At 43.9% G+C, this 19004-nt stretch overlaps 1 protein-coding gene across 6 annotated transcripts in view; it reads left to right on the top strand.

The window, feature by feature from the left end:
* The window catches only part of rspo2 (R-spondin 2), a 58925-nt gene that overhangs the window by 27004 nt on the left and 12917 nt on the right, over window positions 1-19004 (top strand). For 4 of the 6 annotated variants that reach the window (XR_006379087.1, XR_006379085.1, XR_006379086.1 and 1 more), the window contains exons 4-6: window positions 6313-6456; window positions 6747-6935; window positions 15197-16908. Coding sequence is in view for 2 of the 6 variants with exons in the window: in XM_044206693.1 (XP_044062628.1) it covers window positions 6313-6456; window positions 6747-6935 (333 nt within the window). In the remaining 4 variants the exon portion in view is untranslated. The remainder of the gene's footprint in view (window positions 1-6312; window positions 6457-6746; window positions 6936-15196; window positions 16909-19004) is intronic. The other 2 variants (XM_044206693.1, XM_044206691.1) reach the window with 1 other exon arrangement.

Below are 19004 nucleotides of genomic sequence, written 5' to 3'. Positions count from 1 at the left end.
AGAGCTATGGGTGGAGACAAGGGATCAGTACACTTTTTACTCTATGAGCTAGCAAAATGATGTAGTTTGACACAAGGAAAGTCACATAGTTTGACCGATAAGGAGTTTAAGGCCAGTGCAATACTGTTAATTATAGACTGAAATAATCAGTTTGTGAAATGTGCTTATATATCTTCTTTTTAATGGTGGGGAAACGTTTAAAAAACATTCTTTAGTATTCCTTTTCAGCATCATGGGTGGGCTGTAGCCTATCCCAGCATGCACTGGGCAAAAAAATCACTGGATAAGTAAAAGACTAAAACATTAGCTGTGTCATATATTCACCATTACCATTTTTTGACAGTTGTTCATCATGTGTTAAAGTAAAATGTCACACTTCAGACTGTAAATTCAGGTATCAGATGCAGTTTTTCAGCCATTATAAGTCAACCTCCTGGTCTTGTAAATGTATGATTCTGTGAGTTGAGAATTGTCCGAATGCACCATTAGTTGTGGTCTCTGTGAGGGTAAACTGTCTCATTTGGGGAGGAGGAGCAGGTTCAGCGTGGCCTTCTGGTTCTCTAAAAGACCCACATTTATGGGCCTCAGCCTTTGAACCGCTGAATTGGGACACAGGTATGGTTATCACAGTCTCACTTAGCAGCAATTTACTGCAGACTTTCTACTTTAGTCTTTGGACTATGAAGTTGAACATTTCAACTCTGGACAAAAAAGGCCACGTTCCAAGCCAGAACATTAGCTAAAAGCAGTATCTCAGAATCTCCCAATAAGTTACAATAAGTATAAAGGCATATGTTAAAAAGTTAACCTTGAAAAAATCATTGCCAAGCTGTACCTATTCAATCCCAGAAAATGATGAAATATTTTACTAACTTGTTATGAAGGAGTATAAAAGAAAATTGAACAATAGAATTATTTTCAGTTATGCAATTTGCAAATATGCAATGAAATCGGCATTCATTGCTGGTTTTAGAGACTTTAGTTTGAGGGTAACCTCCTAATACTCCATTTCCAACACCAGTATACCCTAATTTATTGGCCTTACGTAGCCTACTAATTTCTCAGGACTACTTGAGAAACTGTGCCTCACTTGATGAATTTAAAATGTAAGGCTCACTGTTCTGTGGGGTTTTCCCCACACTGCAGCAAAAATAACACCATAATCAGAGCCAAATACAATGAGAACTATACTTAACATAACCTAACTTAACTGGAATCCCATTTGCAGCTACACTTCACCTGGATTCCAAAGAGGCCTGTGAAAATGGGAGCCACAGTGTTAACTACCATTACTGAGATGTAGCTGGTTCGTTAGCAATGCCTTCTTGTTGCATAATAACTTTTCTGTATGTCCATATATTATGTCCCTGGGTCTCTGCTTTGCAAGAACTCCTTTCAGCAGCTAATGGGCGGGTTAATAGGAGCCATAAACCATATGCAGTAACTCCAGTGTTATCCACAGGGGTTCTTATCAGCCGCCCAGAAGAGGCCCCACACCAGTGTTTGTGGGTGTCAACCCACTGCTCCACAGGGAAGATTTGTAGCAATGGTCACACAGTGTGCTGCTTTATGTACAGCCAAATCTGTGTGAATGTGGTGCAGTAATGCTCTCGCCTCAGTCACATTTCATAATACCTCAGTTTTAACGTACATTCCCAAGCCAAAATATATTCTGTCATTTTGTATCACAAGCGAGCTCTCTGGCTGTTAGAATTATGAGCTGAAAGGCGACTATCAGAGCTGTCTTTTAAAAGAGAGAAAGTGTTGAGAGGGTCGGCATGGGAGCAAAGCAGCATTCAAAACTTCATCCCCTGGGGTGTATTATGGACCCCCCACTACTACACACACTCTAGCCACCAACCCAGTTGCCTTACCCCACTGCAGCAGACTTTAAAACACGCAGAAACCCCAGCTGTGTTCGCTGCCAACCAACAACCAGTCTGATCAAGGCCTGAGATTGCCAATATCCTGGAAGCGTGGTTTAAATATCACAGCTCATTCAGTGCCAGAGTAATGTGCCTCTAGAGACTCTTCTGTTGGAGGTAATTGTTTTGGATTGCCAATTCTGCTTTCTTTCTTACTGCATTTCTCGGACTGAGGAAATCTGTCACCAAATCCCATTGTTGTATTTCTTTCTTCTTTGTCAAATCAAATTAGGGATGGAAGTAGAACATGATTGGATGCACCTTTTCCAAGATGGTTTCAGTTTTAAAGTAAATCATGGGAATTTGTTGGGTGGATAAGAGCCATGCATCATGAGCCACAGCCAAATTGGTACCAAGGCTATGTAAAGGAACTAACATGGGTTTTGCAACCTTTAGTTGGCAGCACTGGCAGCTCTCTCTCCCGTTCTGCCTCTCCATGTCTCTCATTCAAACTCTCTCTTTCTCGCTCTACTTCTGAGCTTGTGGGTATTTCCATTGCACAGTCTAACCAACAAAGAGACCAGTTGCTTTTGGCCTTTGAGCTTTACCAAGGGACATTTAATCATCACAGCTTTACTAACTGCACTTTCAGATTTGCCAGACAATACAATGGACCCACCAAACCAAGCCCTGCTCCCAGGACATTACAGCCAGACGCAGAGTTGAATGGGGTTTTTTCTCAAAACACTGTGTAATTCTGCATACTATAGTGTGAGTGGAAGGCCTGTCTGTGCTTGACCACTGTCTGAAGCTTGAGTTGTCTGTGTATATGCTGGAGCTGGATGAGCAGATACAGGAGCAGATCCTGGTATATCACAGACTGTGTTCCTTGGATTGAAGAAGCTAGGAAGACTGCTGACACATCTGCCATCCCTGTTCTCTCTCTGGGAGATGCTGATTGACAGGAACACCACCTCTGCTTCACCTAGCTCTACGCCGGCGTGCGGAGGAGCACCCATGTGGAAAAAACAGCATGGAGAGAGTTGGGAAGAACATGGCAGCTCTGGCCTTTGCCATGAACTCCTGCCATCCACAGCTCCACATGACATGGCTGGGTGGCAGTGAGCAAGCCAGAGCTTCCATGTCAGCCAAACCCAGGGCCTAGAGAGTAGGTCAGAGCTGTTCGACTCAGCTTGGAGGCGAAAGATGGAAAAATAGGGTTTGTTTTCCCCCTCACACTGCCAGGCCTTTTACGACATGGACACTCCTGCTGCGCAACATTGGGTCTGGTTAACTTTCTGAAGGAGGCTGAGACTCTCTCGGTAGACTGATGAGTGGTCTGACAACCCACCTCCAACTCAGATAACGTAAAAGACCCCGTGTGGAACACGATAGATTCATCAATCTTAACAAAATGATTTAGCACCCTTTCTTTACACAGTGAATATTCATGTAAATAAATAGAGTGATTACACATGGTGCTGTCAGCCTGCGGAGAGGAACAGCCGTTGACTGAAGCTGACATGAGGCTTTGAGTGTCCGTGATAAAATCGGTGGGTTCCCTATCCAGACCACAGTTGAGGGACCGGCTTCTGCCAAGCATGCACCATTAGATCACAAGTGATGCTCTGTGACTCATCTCTCAACTTCAAATGCACTTGACATGCAAACCACATAAAATTCAAGTGCAAATCAAACAAACAAAAAAAAGTGTAACAGCGATACAGATAATGGTGGAACTGGAACATCTCTTCAAATTGTGCACCCTCGTCACTTTACTGGCAGGTTATGAAATTCCTCTCAGAGCTGAAACATAAGGCTTTTCCTCCTGTGTTCATAATATAACTCACGGCCAGAACCAGGCTGGGAGATAATGATGATAATACGTTTAAGTCCCAGGAACACTGGGCCTTGAATGGGATCTGATGACCTCATTATTTCTCATTAGTCTCCCTGAGGCACCTAGATGAAGACTTTAAAGGTGGTCTAGAGGTTAATCCCACAGGGAGAATGAACCCGCTCCCCTGTATCTGTTTCTGGAGCTGCTGGACAAGCTGCCTAACTGCCGACTCGGCCAGTCATCAGTGTGGGAGCTTCTCCAGTGTCACAGATAGTCCACGCTGTCCCAGATAGCCTTTTGCCAGATAACTGGACAGAGGGATAAATGTCATGTCATAGTGATCCCTTCCGACCCACCTCGTTCTCTGATGACCTCTGACCCTCCAGCTTTGCCTCCCTGCATTCTAAATCCCATGGAGCCTTATTGATGTGTCATCCACCTCATCCATCTCACAGTGACATTATTACTTATCTTCTATTTAAAAAACAAGATTTCTGAGCATTTGCGCCAGTGCCTTACCACATCTGAAACTGAAACCAACGGTGATGTTTTAATCAAAACCCTTGTCAAGTGCTACTGCTGCTGCAAGGATACAGTATTTCGCACATCTGTGTTGCTCGTATTTACTGTCAATAACTGGGGATTGCACAACAATCCCAGTGCTTCAGAGTACTGCCAGATGTTCTTGTTTCCCTTCTTACTCTTTTATTTTTTTTGTTTGGGAGCTAAAAGTCTCTCAGGTGATGACAGGCCTGGGAAGTGTGAAGGGTAAAAGACAGCTTTGTGCTTTCCAATTAGCTTGGTGATTTATTAGCCTGCTCCATGTATTGGGCTTGTCTTCTGTCATACCCAAGCCTGCCTGATTCTGTTTCACCCAGAAAGAAGTGGATGAGAGGCAGAGAGCTAAAAAAAAGCTAAAAAGGACAGCAAAATGCATTCATACCTCCCTTAGACTCACACATTCCACGCCAAAATCTGCGTAACTCCAGAGATCCAAGACATATGTTGAGCTATAAGATAAAATGGAGCAAAAGTGATACCTAGATAAGCTAAATACTATCAGCTGATTGAATTAATAACATAAAACTGATGTGAGGACACAGGAAATTACCAAAGAGATTACCACAGAGATCGGTGATTATGGTCAGTGTAGCTACGTATTTGAGATTGTGCAGTACAGCTTCATTCCAGAGTGGGTCTATCTCCAGCCATATCTGATTGGTATGTGTGTGTTTGTACATATGTGTGTGTGTGTGTGTGTCCATGGTTTGTTTAGACTGGTCGGGAAAGCGTGAGACCAGAGTGAGTGGGCAGAGGCCATACTTTAGGGTTCAAAGTAAAGCGGGGAGGGACCCCCTCGTTTTGGAGGAATGTTGAGGAGGAGGCCTGATGGTTAGCTGGAGATGGTGTAATTAAGGGGTGTGATTGTGAGAACCTTCCCTTCCCCGGGCCTTGCAAAGGTCACAGATAAAAGAGCAGCCCTCAGCCTCCGTCGCTCTCACATGTGGAAAATCACTGTAACGCAGGTTTACGTGTCAAGAAATGCACACGAGCTAATGAATGGTTGCGTCCCCCGTGTGAGACACAAACAGAGGAGCAGATGACACCCTACCTGGGAAGCCCCCTGCAAGCGGTGGGAGACGGTGGCTGAAGGTTATAGATTTGTGGTTCCCTGACATTGGAAGCCTATTGGGCAATAGGGCCACATAGAGCTTCTGAGGAACATCATAAATTAGACAGCTCTGGGAGGCTCCTTCTAATCATGTGGGCCTGTGCGCCACCCTGTTGGTGTGGTTGTTGTAATTTGGCCCTGTCTGACGTGCTATTTGCAGAGTAAGAGCATGATGACACATTGCCATGCCTTTCTTTGCAAGCGCGGCGCTGTGTGTCATGCGCAGCGGCAGGGTGTGGCGTGGGAGGATAAGTGTGCTGTTGTGTTTGCTGACTAAATGCATCAGTCGTTGTCCCCCATGCACCCCCCTTTCTAATCCACCTACCCCCTTTCATATCGTAAACAAGACCTAAAGGGTCCACACAGCTGGCCAGCATTGTGATCATGAGCCATCATTCACACTTAAGTGAAAACCTGACTTCCCAATAATCCTCAATTATGGAAACAGACACAGATTGGAGCAGTGTGGAGTGATAAGATAGCATATTAAGGACACTATTCAGAGCCCTAATGGGATGTATTCTTCCTGTTGCAGCACACCATTAGTTGAAAACATGTGAGCTTGTGTGTTTGCATCCAGAATGTTGGATGTCGGTGCAAATTGTTGAAAGAGGTCAATGTGACATAACTCTTCACCGTTTCGGCTGTTGTGTTCACACTGTTGATATGCTCACTCTAAACAAGAACAGGAAGATGAAAGAAAAATCTCTGTCAGGCAAAACAACAAGTTTTCTGAAATACATTGAGCCCTGGAGAGAAATGATTCACAGGGCATCTACGTTTTTTTGTTGTTGTTGGGGGGGGTTGTTTGCGGGAGAAACAGTGTAATCCTTTCAAGAACCCCCTTCCCCAGACCCCTTAGCTCTCGATCAACTCCAGATGAGAGGGTTGCTCAGACCCTGATGACTCTCCTCTTTCTCTCCTTCTTCCTCCAGGGTGCAGGATAGAGAACTGTGAGTCCTGCTTCAGCAAAGACTTCTGCACCAAGTGCAAGTCAGGTTTTTACCTACACAAAGGGCGCTGCTTTGATAAGTGCCCCGAGGGCTTTGCCCCGCTGGAGGACACCATGGAGTGTGGAGGTACGTGAAACAACACAGATATGGACAAAAAAAAAAATCAAGTTTCAAGAGAGTAAACAACCTTGTCTTTTACAGCTTTCTTTACCTGTACAAATTATTCTATAACTTGGCCTGCTTATTTTGGACCACAAAACAAGCAGTTCAACTGGGACCACACACAAAGAGGTTATAGCATCCCAGTAAAGCTCCTTCACCCTGTATTAAAATGTGACCTGAGCTCTTTGAGTTGCCTCTAGATTTCACTTTGCTGTGGTTTCACTGCACATCACTATTTCTGTGTGTCTCTGCAGAGGGCTGTGAGGTGGGCCAGTGGAGCGAATGGGGAGCCTGCACCAGGAGAAACAAAACCTGTGGCTATAAGTGGGGTCTGGAGACCCGGACGCGGCACATTGTAAAGAAACCACCCAAGGACACAATACCCTGTCCCACCATCGCTGAGTCCAGGATGTGCAAAATGGCCATGAGGCACTGCAGGAGAGGTAAGGATGTTATACAGCCATATGTTGATGTGTGTGAGAGAGATGTTCTGTCAGTCAGTCCCAACTCCATCCACGTTCACTTTAAAGTTTACACTACTCTGCTGAATGCTAAAGAAAACAGCCCACTTATCCCATAGGAGAACACGTTCCCCCTCTCAGAGTTCCACCTGTTTCATGTAACCCTCGTACCTTGCACTCAGCCTTGTTTTTTCACCGTCTGCGTTTTTGAGGTGCACAGTGTCGTTTCCGTGCATGAAATATCAGCTTTTTTCCATGGAGGCCTTGTGCGAGCCAGAGCTCTTTTTCTGAGGCATATTTTTCCCCCTCTCTCCCATCTCCCTTCCTCTCCTCAGTGGAATTCTTCAAAGTACGAACTGCAGGTTTCCTCAATGGCTGTCTCTGTTTTCTCCCGTCAGCTTGAGAGATATTTGTGGTGCACACAGCATGTATGTCAGGCCATTAACTGAGAAGTCAAATCTGGAATTTCTCTGTGTGTGAATACAGCTAAGGGAAATATTGTTTTTTCAGAAAGTAAACCATTTCTCTCAGACAGTCCAAACACACTATTTGGGGTGATGGCCTCAGTTAGCAGTGCTTTTAAAATAAATGTCTTTTCCCTTAATGTACTTTTGCGTCCCTCATAAACTTTGGATTAGCATAGGCCAAGTGTAAATATTTAATTCACCAAATAAGGAAGCAATTACAGTGGCAGATATCATTCAGGCTATCAAAAAAATAAAAACATTGTTTAAAAGAAAGAGGAAAATATTTTAACCTCGAGGATTTTTCTCCATCTTTGGCCTGGAGTGTTGAGTGGGAGGATCATTTAGTGAAGTGGTGAAAGAGTAAATAAACTTGAAATAAACCCTGATAGTTTCTCATATTTCAGCACTACCAAGGCAGTTGCTGCTGTCTGGGTTGGAAACTGTGATTCCATGGCACATTTAGTTCCTAAAGCCCTGTCCTGTTTGTCAGGGAAATTCTCCCCAACCCCCACGCACCTCTTTCTGACTTTGCCGTGCCTGCTTGACCTTTTCCAAGAAACTTTATGACCTTCTTTAATTAAAATTTGGCATTGTTGCGCATGGTTACTGACGTTAATTATCTCAAGCATGAAGTCTCTGATGGGAAGTTGTTGTGAAGTCTAAATTGAGTGCATAGCAGAACCATTCTTCTTCAGTCCTTTAGAAACCGACAGCAGACTCCCCATGTCCATCTTACTTAAAGCTACTGATCCCTGGTGATGCGGCCACTGCAAACCTCTCAGTACAGTTCCTTATCCAATGACTGAGTTACGTCTCTGTGGAAGATCAGTGGCCTCAGCTTTGTGGTTAAAAGCTGTGTGTAAAAGTGTCACTGTGTGTGCATCTTAGGACTCTTCAGGCTTGTGAAGTGCTGCGGTGGCCTGTTTAATAAAGGTAAATTTCAGACTTAGGCATGTGTTGTTAATTCCCCACCGCTCGACCGCTAGTAAAATATCTCCACTTGGCAAAAGCCAGTGAAATGCAACACTCTTCAGTTCAAATAAATACAATGTAAAAATGTAAGCCGCTGAAGTCGAACGGGAGGAGATCCAGTGCCGTCACATGGGAGCTCGACCGAGTGACATTGTAAAATAATCACTTCCCCTGGGTGACGTCGAATGGGACGAGAGGCCACCCTCTGAAATGCAGGTGATCAGGAAGTGGAGGTTCAAGAAATGGCTGCAATAAGGTTGAGTTCATCATGAAATATCGTGGTAGGTGACCTTTTAAATGAATGCAAATTTTAAGCACTTTGCAAGCTATAGTTCCCTAGTACTGCTTAAAAATAACAGGCTTTGCAATGCAGTATGGTACAATTAATCTTTAAATAGAATTGAGAAAACTGTAACCTCAACATTTAGATTTTATATTCAGAAGAAAATATAAATATAAGAAGTAATTATGATTATGATATCACTTGGAAGTCTAAAAATGAACATTTTCATCAGCTTTTCTCACCGACACCAGACACCAATGTTTAGGATAAGCACAGGATTATATAACTGCAGACCGTAAAGATGCTGTGGATTAAACGGAGACAGGAAAGAAGAGGAAGCAGCATGTAGGTATACACTATTTATGGAAATGCTTATCTGATCACCCTGGCTTGCATTTCTACATATCTACGTATTTGAATTACACTGGACGTCATTGACAGATCCCTGTCTCCCAGCTTAGCCGAGGCGCACAAAAACAACACAAATGATCTTCTTTTCCCTCTGTGTCGGCAAAGATCTAATCCCTCTGTAAAACATATACAAGCACAGAAAGTAAAGCCCAGATAATGTCAAGACGAGAGGCATTTTCACAGCAAACATGACGAGTTGTGTAAACCGTGTCTGATGTGTTCCGTACAAGTTGCCGATCAGTGTAAACACTGTATATCATTTTCACTGCTGGGATTCATTTGCTGTTCTCAGCCAGTCTTTGCCAGAACAGCAGTGTCTTGATAACACCCTCTGTCCCGAAAATCAACATGGACAGACAAAATATGTGGTGATACACTGTCAAAAGTGCTATTTCCATCCAACTGTCAAGCTAATTTTAGGCAAACTTTTGAAATTTGGCAAAAATAAAATGTGAATTTTCCTCCTGCTGGTTTGCACGGAATATTAAGGGACTATTCTCACCGCTCCAACTAAGATGGGCATCTGCATGTATGACAATGCAGGAAGGCTGTAGTGGACAGATATTTTACAAAAACAATTTCAAAGCATCTAAAGGGACATTGACTAGTTTGACCTGCTTGTTTCTTTTTGGCAATGACATTAAACAACTGCTACTGATTACGTGATTAGAAAGCCTTATGTATGCTGATGAAAATCTTTGTCAGATTCACCCAGCTGTTTAAATTTGGTGCATAATTTTCATATAATACTTCAATGGAAAATGTGCTAGACAGTCTCTAGAGGAGTAAGGAAGTCTTGTCTCATGGCGGGTTGGCAGGCGTGTGTGGCAGGCGTTTGCATTGTACCCTTGAGACGGTAAAATGCTCTTCTATCCTCTGGATCCCTGAAGTGGTGCTCTGAACAGGCTATAAACAATAAAGAGACTTTATTAATAGCTGCTCCGGCACTATCAGCATTGACAGACTGGGTTCCCAACCTCTCTGTCTTGTGAGCTGATGGGAGAGGAGGAGAGGAAAGGTGAGGTGAGGGATAACACTGCAGCCCCCGGCTGTTCCATATTGATGCCATTAAGGAAGTCCCTACAGAGATTTCCCAGCAGCCCCTGTCATCAGATTCACTGGTTTACAAACAGACGCATGTGACAAGTTCGATTCCTCTAGTCTCTGCTTCTTTTTTCTGCTGCCCTGCGTTGCCTATCAGTCCATCTGTGTATTTTCCTTTCTTTCTCTCTTGCCCACCCACTCTACTATAATCTAGGAACAACAGCTGCTTCTGCCATGCCAGTGACATTAGATGTTGTGTAAACAACTTAAAATGTTAAAGCTCTCGAAACTCCCACTCTTAATGTAATCCCTGATTTGAGATTTAAGAGGGAGTAAAGTCCAACACAAACACATTGCAACTCGGGCTAATTTCCGACAGTTTTACAAATCGGCTTTCAGATTCTCAGACGGCACAAAAGTCTTTATTGTAGCAGGCTGGAGTGACATTTGTGCAGCTCTGCTTGCTTGATTTGTAGGTAAAAGTAGATTCATTTCAGGAGCATTTGTAGTGCAAGAGGTGGCCAAGCCCAAAGTTAACCCAAACAAGAACAGTTTTACAATATGAAGTTATGGAACAGTAAAAATGTATAGCTTAGCAAATTTTGGAACTGATAACATATTTAAGACCTGTTTTTCCAAAACAATGCAGTTCAATTCACACTTTAAATGCTTCTATGACTGCTTCTATAAGCCCATGAAGACTCACAGTCACTCTGATGACCTCATGGAAAGAAAAAGAAGGAAAGCAGAAAGAGGCAGAGGGAGGAAGAATAAGAAAGAAGGAACATATAATGATTATCTTTGGCTGTTGGATTATGTACCTGTACTTGGAGAGCTACAGGCTTTTGTGGGAGTATTGATCTCCTGTGTGTGTAACCAGAGAAACCCTTTCTGCTGTAGGGCTCAGCCGAGGCCAAGCCCTCCATCCCATCAGTCATCTGAGTGCTTGGATCCAGCCACCACTAATACTGTCTGTCATAACTTCTGTGTGCAGTTTGTGTTTATACTGTAACTGTGATAACTACCTCTTTCAGCCATGATGCCCGGTCTATTCCCTGTGCCATCAATTTGAAACCTTGGATAAACACGTTTTGTTACACGTTCTGTGGCTGGGGAATAGAAGAGGATAAACCCACCTAGACTCAGTTTACCACCTCATCACTCCTCCGTAGTGAGGCATCTAAAGGCCCTGCAAGGTCTTTGTCTGTATTTAAGGCCACTGAACATGACAGAGAGGCGGGCAGTTATTTAATTTACCCCAAGAGCACCTACAGTCTGGTGCAGGGGACCAAAGTGAACCCAGATCCACCCTGGATCGACCAGACCCCATGAGGATTTGGTTGACTGGTGGGATTTACGCCAGGTTCTGTCTGAAGCCAGTCTGGTTCTGCGGTGAATCCACAGTGCTGTGGACCTCCTGGTCCTCACCGTCTGCGAACCATCTGCTCCAAAGTCTCTGCTCCTGTAAAACGATGCACAGAGCAACAGTGATTGCCTCAAATCCGCTCTGGAGGAAGCTCAACCGCCTTGTCTGTAGCGCGCACTGCTCGAGACACCAAATAATTCCGGTTTCTGGCAGCCTTTGCATACGAGCAAGCAGTTAATGCGCGTACATGCGTATGAGCGTGTGACACACAATTTTGGTGTTTATACTCGCTGAGCCAAGAGGTTTAAGCTCTGGCAAAAGATGCCATTCACTTCTTAGCATTTTAGTTACGCACTCAGCATGATCACATCTGAGTCTGGCCTGTGTTTGGCTTGGAAACCCAACATCCAAACACATTTCTGGATGTGTTTTTTTCAGATGTAGCCTTCTACCATCAGGCCAGCTTTTTTCTAAAACAGACGCACGCTTTCAACTTGAGGCTAATTGATGGAGCGTGTTCTTCTTGTCTCAGCAGAAGAGCTCATGTTGCAGTTCAGTCCAAGCTGAACAACAGAGCTCGATTGTTGTCCACTCTGAAGTCTACCCAAAGCACTTGAAAACAGAGGTTTGCACTTCTGTTCCTTCATGTACTTATCTTATTATTCCAATTAATGTTCCACGGGTGTGCTCTATGGGAAGTCAGGACTTTTGGAAGGGAGAGCTGGTACACAGATGACAAGTCCCGCTCTGTTTTCTGCCACAGTGGAATGGCAGGTGGTGATTAACGGTGATCTTTGGCCTGAGTAATATCACGGACAATCCAGATCAGTTCTTCCCGCCAGCGGGAGCGGAGTGAGGAGTGTTTTCCCAGGACAGAAGGAGAGCACTAATTGGCAGCCGCCCTGTCATAGTGATTATGTGTGCCTCACACCGCAGCCTGTTGTGACTGGGGGAGCCTCGGCTTAATCTTCATTTAATAAGGCTGCACCATAGGGGTTGACACAGTAGCTGGTGAGAAGGCTTCAGAAGTGGATGGCCTGGCTCCGGACACAAGGCCAGGGTTGGTGTCTGCCTGGGACACTCCTCCCACCCCACCCCACCTCCACCCACCGCCACCACCACCACCCACCGCACAAGCTTGCATCGTTCATTAATTTCATTAAATGCTGCCAAAATCTGGTTGTGAAGACAAAAAAAAAAAACTCAAACAGAAACATAATGATGATTTCCTCATGCTGCACACACAACTGTGAAACTGTAAAGCTGAGATGACAGAGAGTATTTTGGAAGCGTTGCACTGTGCTGTAGTGAATAAGAGTATGGGTGAGGAGAAAAGACACATCAACCTGTCATTAACTTGGCCAGGTCTCCAGCATCCCAATGCCAATGGCAGTTATGGTCACTGCTGCGGTCACAGTCACAAATTAACATGAGTTCTATTTCAGCTATCCCATATTTGAAAATCTCTGCCCTAGATTACCTAACAGCCCCCCCCCCGCTTACTTTTCATTCCTCCTCCCAACCAGATGAAAATTGATTATCTAAGCTCATGTCTGGACAGGCAATCAACACTTGCTTTATGCTGATGTTCTCAAACCAAACTTTCAGGTTTATTTTTCTGCCTCTCGTGCAGTTTAGCGGTGTTAAATCTTCCATCGGAGGAGAAAGTCATTACCAGTAGTCTCTGAGACTTCTCTGCCCTGGGTACATTCCTTATTGCGGGGGGGATGCTGGTGGATCTCTGATTAGCTTCCCACTAAGTGCCCCTGCTCTCTGACCAAAATAAATATGGCTGCTGTCATTTTGTCAGCAACTGTCTTCAGAGAGCAATATTTGAAACACCCCATGATCCTGCTGGCTTTTATATGGAGAATCCATCGTCATACCACAGGCATGAGCCATAAACATGTGGAGGCCTTTCAAAGACCAGGGGGTGGAGGGATGGAAGGAGGGAGGTGGAAGAGGAGGGGTCAGCAGCGCTCACTGGGGCTCCATACTCCACATTATTGTCATCTGGTCTTTTCCAAGCAGGAAGAAAGAGGAGGGGTGTGATTGAAAGTTTTTTTTTCACACTCTTTGGCACAGTTGAGTTGTGGTTTTGCTGAACTGCCTTTTGTAGACTCATGTACACACATTAGATACAACAGTCCTCTTATTTGTTTGACTCGCTTTATTGTGAAGTACGCATTGGAAGTAATGCTATTCCAATAAATCCGAGCTAGCGGATATAGATATCTTTCTAGAATACATTTTGATGTTAAATAGATGTACATTTGACAGCCAAAACATTGCCAAAAGTTGATGTTTATACCCAGCTATGACTACAATCTGTATAGTTTTATGAAATCACGACCTAAATGGATAATTTGTAAGCTTGAAAACCTAGATATCCTTGCACATATTGTACAGTGTGACTTTGTCAAAGAGAAGGAACACTGCGTTGGTTGCGAGGCTTCCGTTGTTGTCTTCTGGCAGAGGAAATGAGGCATATGGGCCGACATCAACAGCACCATCAAAAACAGACGTACACAAACAAACAAAGTGGCAGCAAACTGGAGGGGGAAAGAGGGAGGTGAAGGAGGAGAAGGGGGATACTGTACAGAAGTGGAATGTTTTCATGTTCTCATGCCCCACAAACAGGAGCTATTTCCCCCTTCTGAGCAGCATATGGGCTGATATTGCCCATGACATGGTCGGGGCCGTAAAGCGCACCTTCAGTGAACGTTCCTTTGATTTTATACAGTAGTCGAGACACGGTCTGTGTCTTTACAGGGATGGATGGCAATAGCTTGTGATGATATATTTGAAGTAGGGTTCGACTCAAATATGGGGCTCTTTTCGGTCTGATGAAAATATCTGACGACCACCAGCCAGAGATGTCCACTTGTGATATGACAGAGGTTTGCCTCTGACCACAATTGGTGATTATTTTTCTTATTTTATATCAGAAGGCTGACCAGAGAGATCTATACGGTGAGGTGTTAAAGGATTTTACAGAAGAGCTTCAGGGGTGGCAATCTGTTAAACCTGTAATGAAACCTGCTCACCCTGCTTTAAAAAATGTAATTAGTATGAATTTGGAGTGTGCTAAGATGGTTTAAATGTAGTTTTAGAGGCTCTTCCACCCTTACAGGCATAACATTCTAGGAAAACATTGAATTTTGTACTTTATTGGAAGTTTTTGGAAAGGTGAAATTTAACAATATCAAATACAGGCACAAAATATCATCTGTTTTCTGCTTCAGTCCAGTCAAAAAACATCAAGTGCCGATATTGGTCTGACCCTATGTTGAAGTAGGCTCCTGTGTGTGGGTTTCTCACCTCATATTTAGATAACCCGAGCTGGTCAGTGGGGTCTGTTTGATTGTGCTGCATGCCTGCACCTCCTCTCTCTGTCTGCCAGACCTCCAGTCCGGCACTGCTGCCAGCTCTCCTGTGGGCCGCAAACGCTTTCATCTCCACATCTACACCACACCAGGCAGATGAGGATGCATACACACACACACTTACAGACACACACATTCACGCAGCCAAAGTGTGAGACACACGTAATAGACACCGACAAACAATAAAACAGACCTCACAGGCAGAACAAGTCACCACATTATCTACTCTTTTCCTCGTCCCTGTTTCCATTCTTTTTTCATGTCTCGCACTCGAATGACACTCTCTCACTCATGTATCACATATCACTGTGCAGGGCTGTCTGAGGAACAACGTGCATGCCACAGAGGAGGATGTGTTCGCATGGCCCACATTGTTCGTGGCAGTGCTGTGTGCACTAGAGTGACTCCCTCTCCAGTGGTCTGGCTGGAGGAGAAAAGAAGGAAGGCGAGGAGCCGAACGAGGGAGCCTGAAAACATCTGGTGCACAGTTGCACTGGCTCAGCCACCAGAAGCCCCTCTCCTCTCCTCTCCTTTCCACCCTCCTTCCCTCTCTTTCTCCATCTCTGGTGGGCGTCTTTATAGAGACATCACAGCTTTTAATTACAGCTGGTGATTCAGACAGAGGCTGTGGCTTCTGACCCACTCATGTCCATGAGCGTGGACCCAGTGTACAGACATGCAGACACAACAAAGCAGCAAGTATAGGCCTGCCGGCCTTTGGTTGCAAGTATGTCTGTGTGTCTGGGTGTTTTTCTGTGTGTGTGTGTGTGTGTGTGAGTGTGCGTCTGTGTGTGTGAACTTACAGTGACAAATACAGGGGGGGATGCAGACTAAAAGCAGAGCCATTATAGTGGTAAGTAGAGGCCAGAGCCAACTTACCAAGGTTGTAGAGCACTACACTCCCATCCACACAAATAAGCAAAACACTAAGGTGATGTCACTGGTTAGCAATTTCAGCTTAACCGAGCAAATACTAGCACAAGTTATTGACCTTAACATGTTTTCTTACTGCATAAAACACAAGCCCGTCTGGGATTATAAACGGCTTATCTGTGAGTTGAAAGAAAAGTCACTGGTCTGGAGCCAGTAACTATGAACAGGCAATGTATACACTCTGACTTAACACTTGAATCTGCATTAAAGCTTTTTTGGCCACTTTGGGGCAGCACACCTAACTGTAAACACAACACAGCATATTATTACCTTCCAAAGTTGATGTTGCTACCTTGTTAGCAAACAGATGCCTATTTACACATCCATGGGACATGAAGCAACATTAGCATTCATGTATGTCATATTTTGAGCAGGTAGTGTACAGTGGGTTTATTTTTTTGCTGAAAACAACTGCCTGATGCTGCTGAAAATGTAAAACCAAAACAATAAGTTTAAAGATGCTAAAATGGGCAGTGGAGCTAAGGTGAATTGCAGAATCAGGTGCTAATTATCTCTGGGTTTATCACTACGAGCAACACTTTCCACATTAAACTTCTGACCCATTGCTAATATACAACATTCCTTAGAGCAGCTTTAAAATAGAAAATACGATGATACATACATGTTCTTTAAAATAACCATTTCACTGAGCAAAGTAGGCTAAATGAAAAAATGCCAGACATCCTGTAAGTAAAAGTCAAGGGGAATTAATTCTGTAAAATAAAATAATACACCATTTTCATAATGCCTTTTAAGATTTTGAGTATTCTGTCATGCGAGAAATACCCATTATATTGCCTTTTCAAAGGATATAACATGATGGCTCTCCAAGGAAAGTCTCAAGACATGATTGAGTGGTTGGTGTAATGAAACTCAACCCATTCCAGGTACCATATCAAATCCCTTCAAACATAAATGCTCCTTCCCGCTGGATGGCAAGGTTCAGGACCGGGATCTCGACAGGCCTTGAGACATTTCTTTTGGATTAGTGGGAGCTTAAGTCTCACTTTGATTTGATTCCTTTCTCCTTCCCCGGCTGCATCTCTGACAGATGCTGCTGCCTTCTGGAGTACACAAACCTCTCCTCTGCAAGGTGAGGCCCAGAAATGACCGTTGAAATTGCGCTGTAATCATACACAGCTAAAAACAACAAGAAAATGTCTGACATATGCCTCAAAGCCCTCTGTTTGTGTTTTAGTAAGTTGATAAGAGTGGGAGAGCAGAGCCTGTATAGAGTGGCGGTAACTCTTATTGCCGGTGTCTGTGATCAGAACTGTCACAGCCACTCAGCTGTCTGTCTGCCTTGTGTTTGACAAGTGTTTGATGCAGCACAGGCCTTAGAGAGGATCAAGCCCTTCCTGAATTGGCTTTACCTCTCTCTCCATGCAACAGGAGCTCTGCAAACACATCAAAGCCCCCCCCCTCTGCTGTGAACTAACAAACTATTTTCATCAAAAAATATGTGCAGTCTGTTAGATCATCAGAGGAGACTGAACAACAGCGCCCTTTGAGAGTTAGTTGAACAATCAAAGAAAACAAAAAGTACCAGCCAGGCTTGATTCCCTCATCACTGGCCATTGCACAGGGATTGTGGCATGATCCTGAAGGCCCCCTGTCTCTGTTTTAGTGTCTAAGCTCGTCTGATTTAGTTTGGCACCCTGCTCGTTAGGGTCTGGTCCTGTTTTGGGACAGTTGTGCTCCATGTCCAAACATGTGAGGGATTTCCTCCTGGGGTTTCCCAGTAGAGAGAAGGGAGGATAAAAGGACTTGTGCAGAAATGAGATATAAAGAGGGAATCATGCTGGACAATTTCCTCCTATATCCTCCCCCATTCCCCTACAGACCCACAGAGACAAGGAGGATGCAGACCAGGTGGAATTAGAAAATGAAGACTGTGTGCACGCACATGAACACACATAGTACTAAAAACACTCAAACACACATCACTGTTGTACACATGCATGGTGGCGATGGCGACTGTGTGGATCACACATGGTCACCTTGTTCTGTCTTAATATAGCCATAACACCCTGCCCCTTCAGTTAATGTTGCTATTCCTGTCAAGCTTTCTGTTCTCGCATGGCACATATGGAGTTTACAGCGATAACAGTGGCAGATTTACCATCAAAATTCATTTAAGTTTTTGAAACAATGGGTTCTTGATTTCAGAAAGAGGTAGACAAAAGCAGGCTTCTCATTTTTAGCCAGCAACAGTTGATTTTGCTGGCTGACATTAGAACTGTCACTAGCAGATTTCATCAGCTGTAGCTAATTGAGCTTACATTAGCTTAATTATGTAGCATAAGTCATATTATACACAGAATCCTCATCACTTGATGATCCATGTAACATGATATGACATGACATGAAAATGAAGAAAAAGCATTGTTCTCGTATCACAGCGTAGAGTCCTAATATTATAAGGATGATAAGGAAAAATGTAAGATCAGACTTTTATTGCATTCTAACATATCCGTTTGGCAGCTTAGCTTATATACTTGTTCACATTTTCAAACTGCATATTTTAATTTTTACATTACAACACAAAAGGTTTTTAGGATTAGGACTATCTGATGTTTGGCAAATGTAACACTATCTCGGGTAATGAGTTTGGCTGGGGTTGCTCATCTGATAAAGAGCAGGACAGAGCTGCAACATTACCCTAAACTCTGATAGCCTCCAGGACTAAATTTCCACACAGAGGAGGGATACTACACAGTGGATGTGCTGGTCGTGAACTGAGCTTTTTTTTAACATAACCTGGAACCCCACAAACTAATGTTGTTATTTAATGATTTGCTTCTTGGCCTTGGTAGTAATGCTCAGTTACTAGGTAGTAAGCTAGTTAGCTGGTCATGCTATTGATTGCAGCTTACATTAGAGCAGACAAACACACTGTTTAAATGCATAATTGAGGATTTTCCTAAAAAAAAAAAAAAAATATGTATAGACTATGTATACAAAAATAATCCCTCTCAGTCATCACTTATGACCCACTAGAAGTGCGTGGCGGTGTCCTGCCCTCTGCCTGTATTTTCTTATTAGTTTGCATGGGACGTTTCTGGGCGTCGACCTTTGGGCAGTGGTGTATAGCCCCTGGCCAGTAACAGCGTACAGGCCGCGAGGTCAGGACTCTTAGCTACCAGGTTACATCACTGTCTCCGTCTCTCTTCTCTGCTCTCTGCGTGT

The sequence above is a fragment of the Siniperca chuatsi genome, linkage group LG9 (genome assembly GCF_020085105.1).
Source record: "Siniperca chuatsi isolate FFG_IHB_CAS linkage group LG9, ASM2008510v1, whole genome shotgun sequence".
NCBI classification, from domain to species: domain Eukaryota; kingdom Metazoa; phylum Chordata; class Actinopteri; order Centrarchiformes; family Sinipercidae; genus Siniperca; species Siniperca chuatsi.
This window is presented reverse-complemented; position numbering and strand designations above follow the sequence as displayed.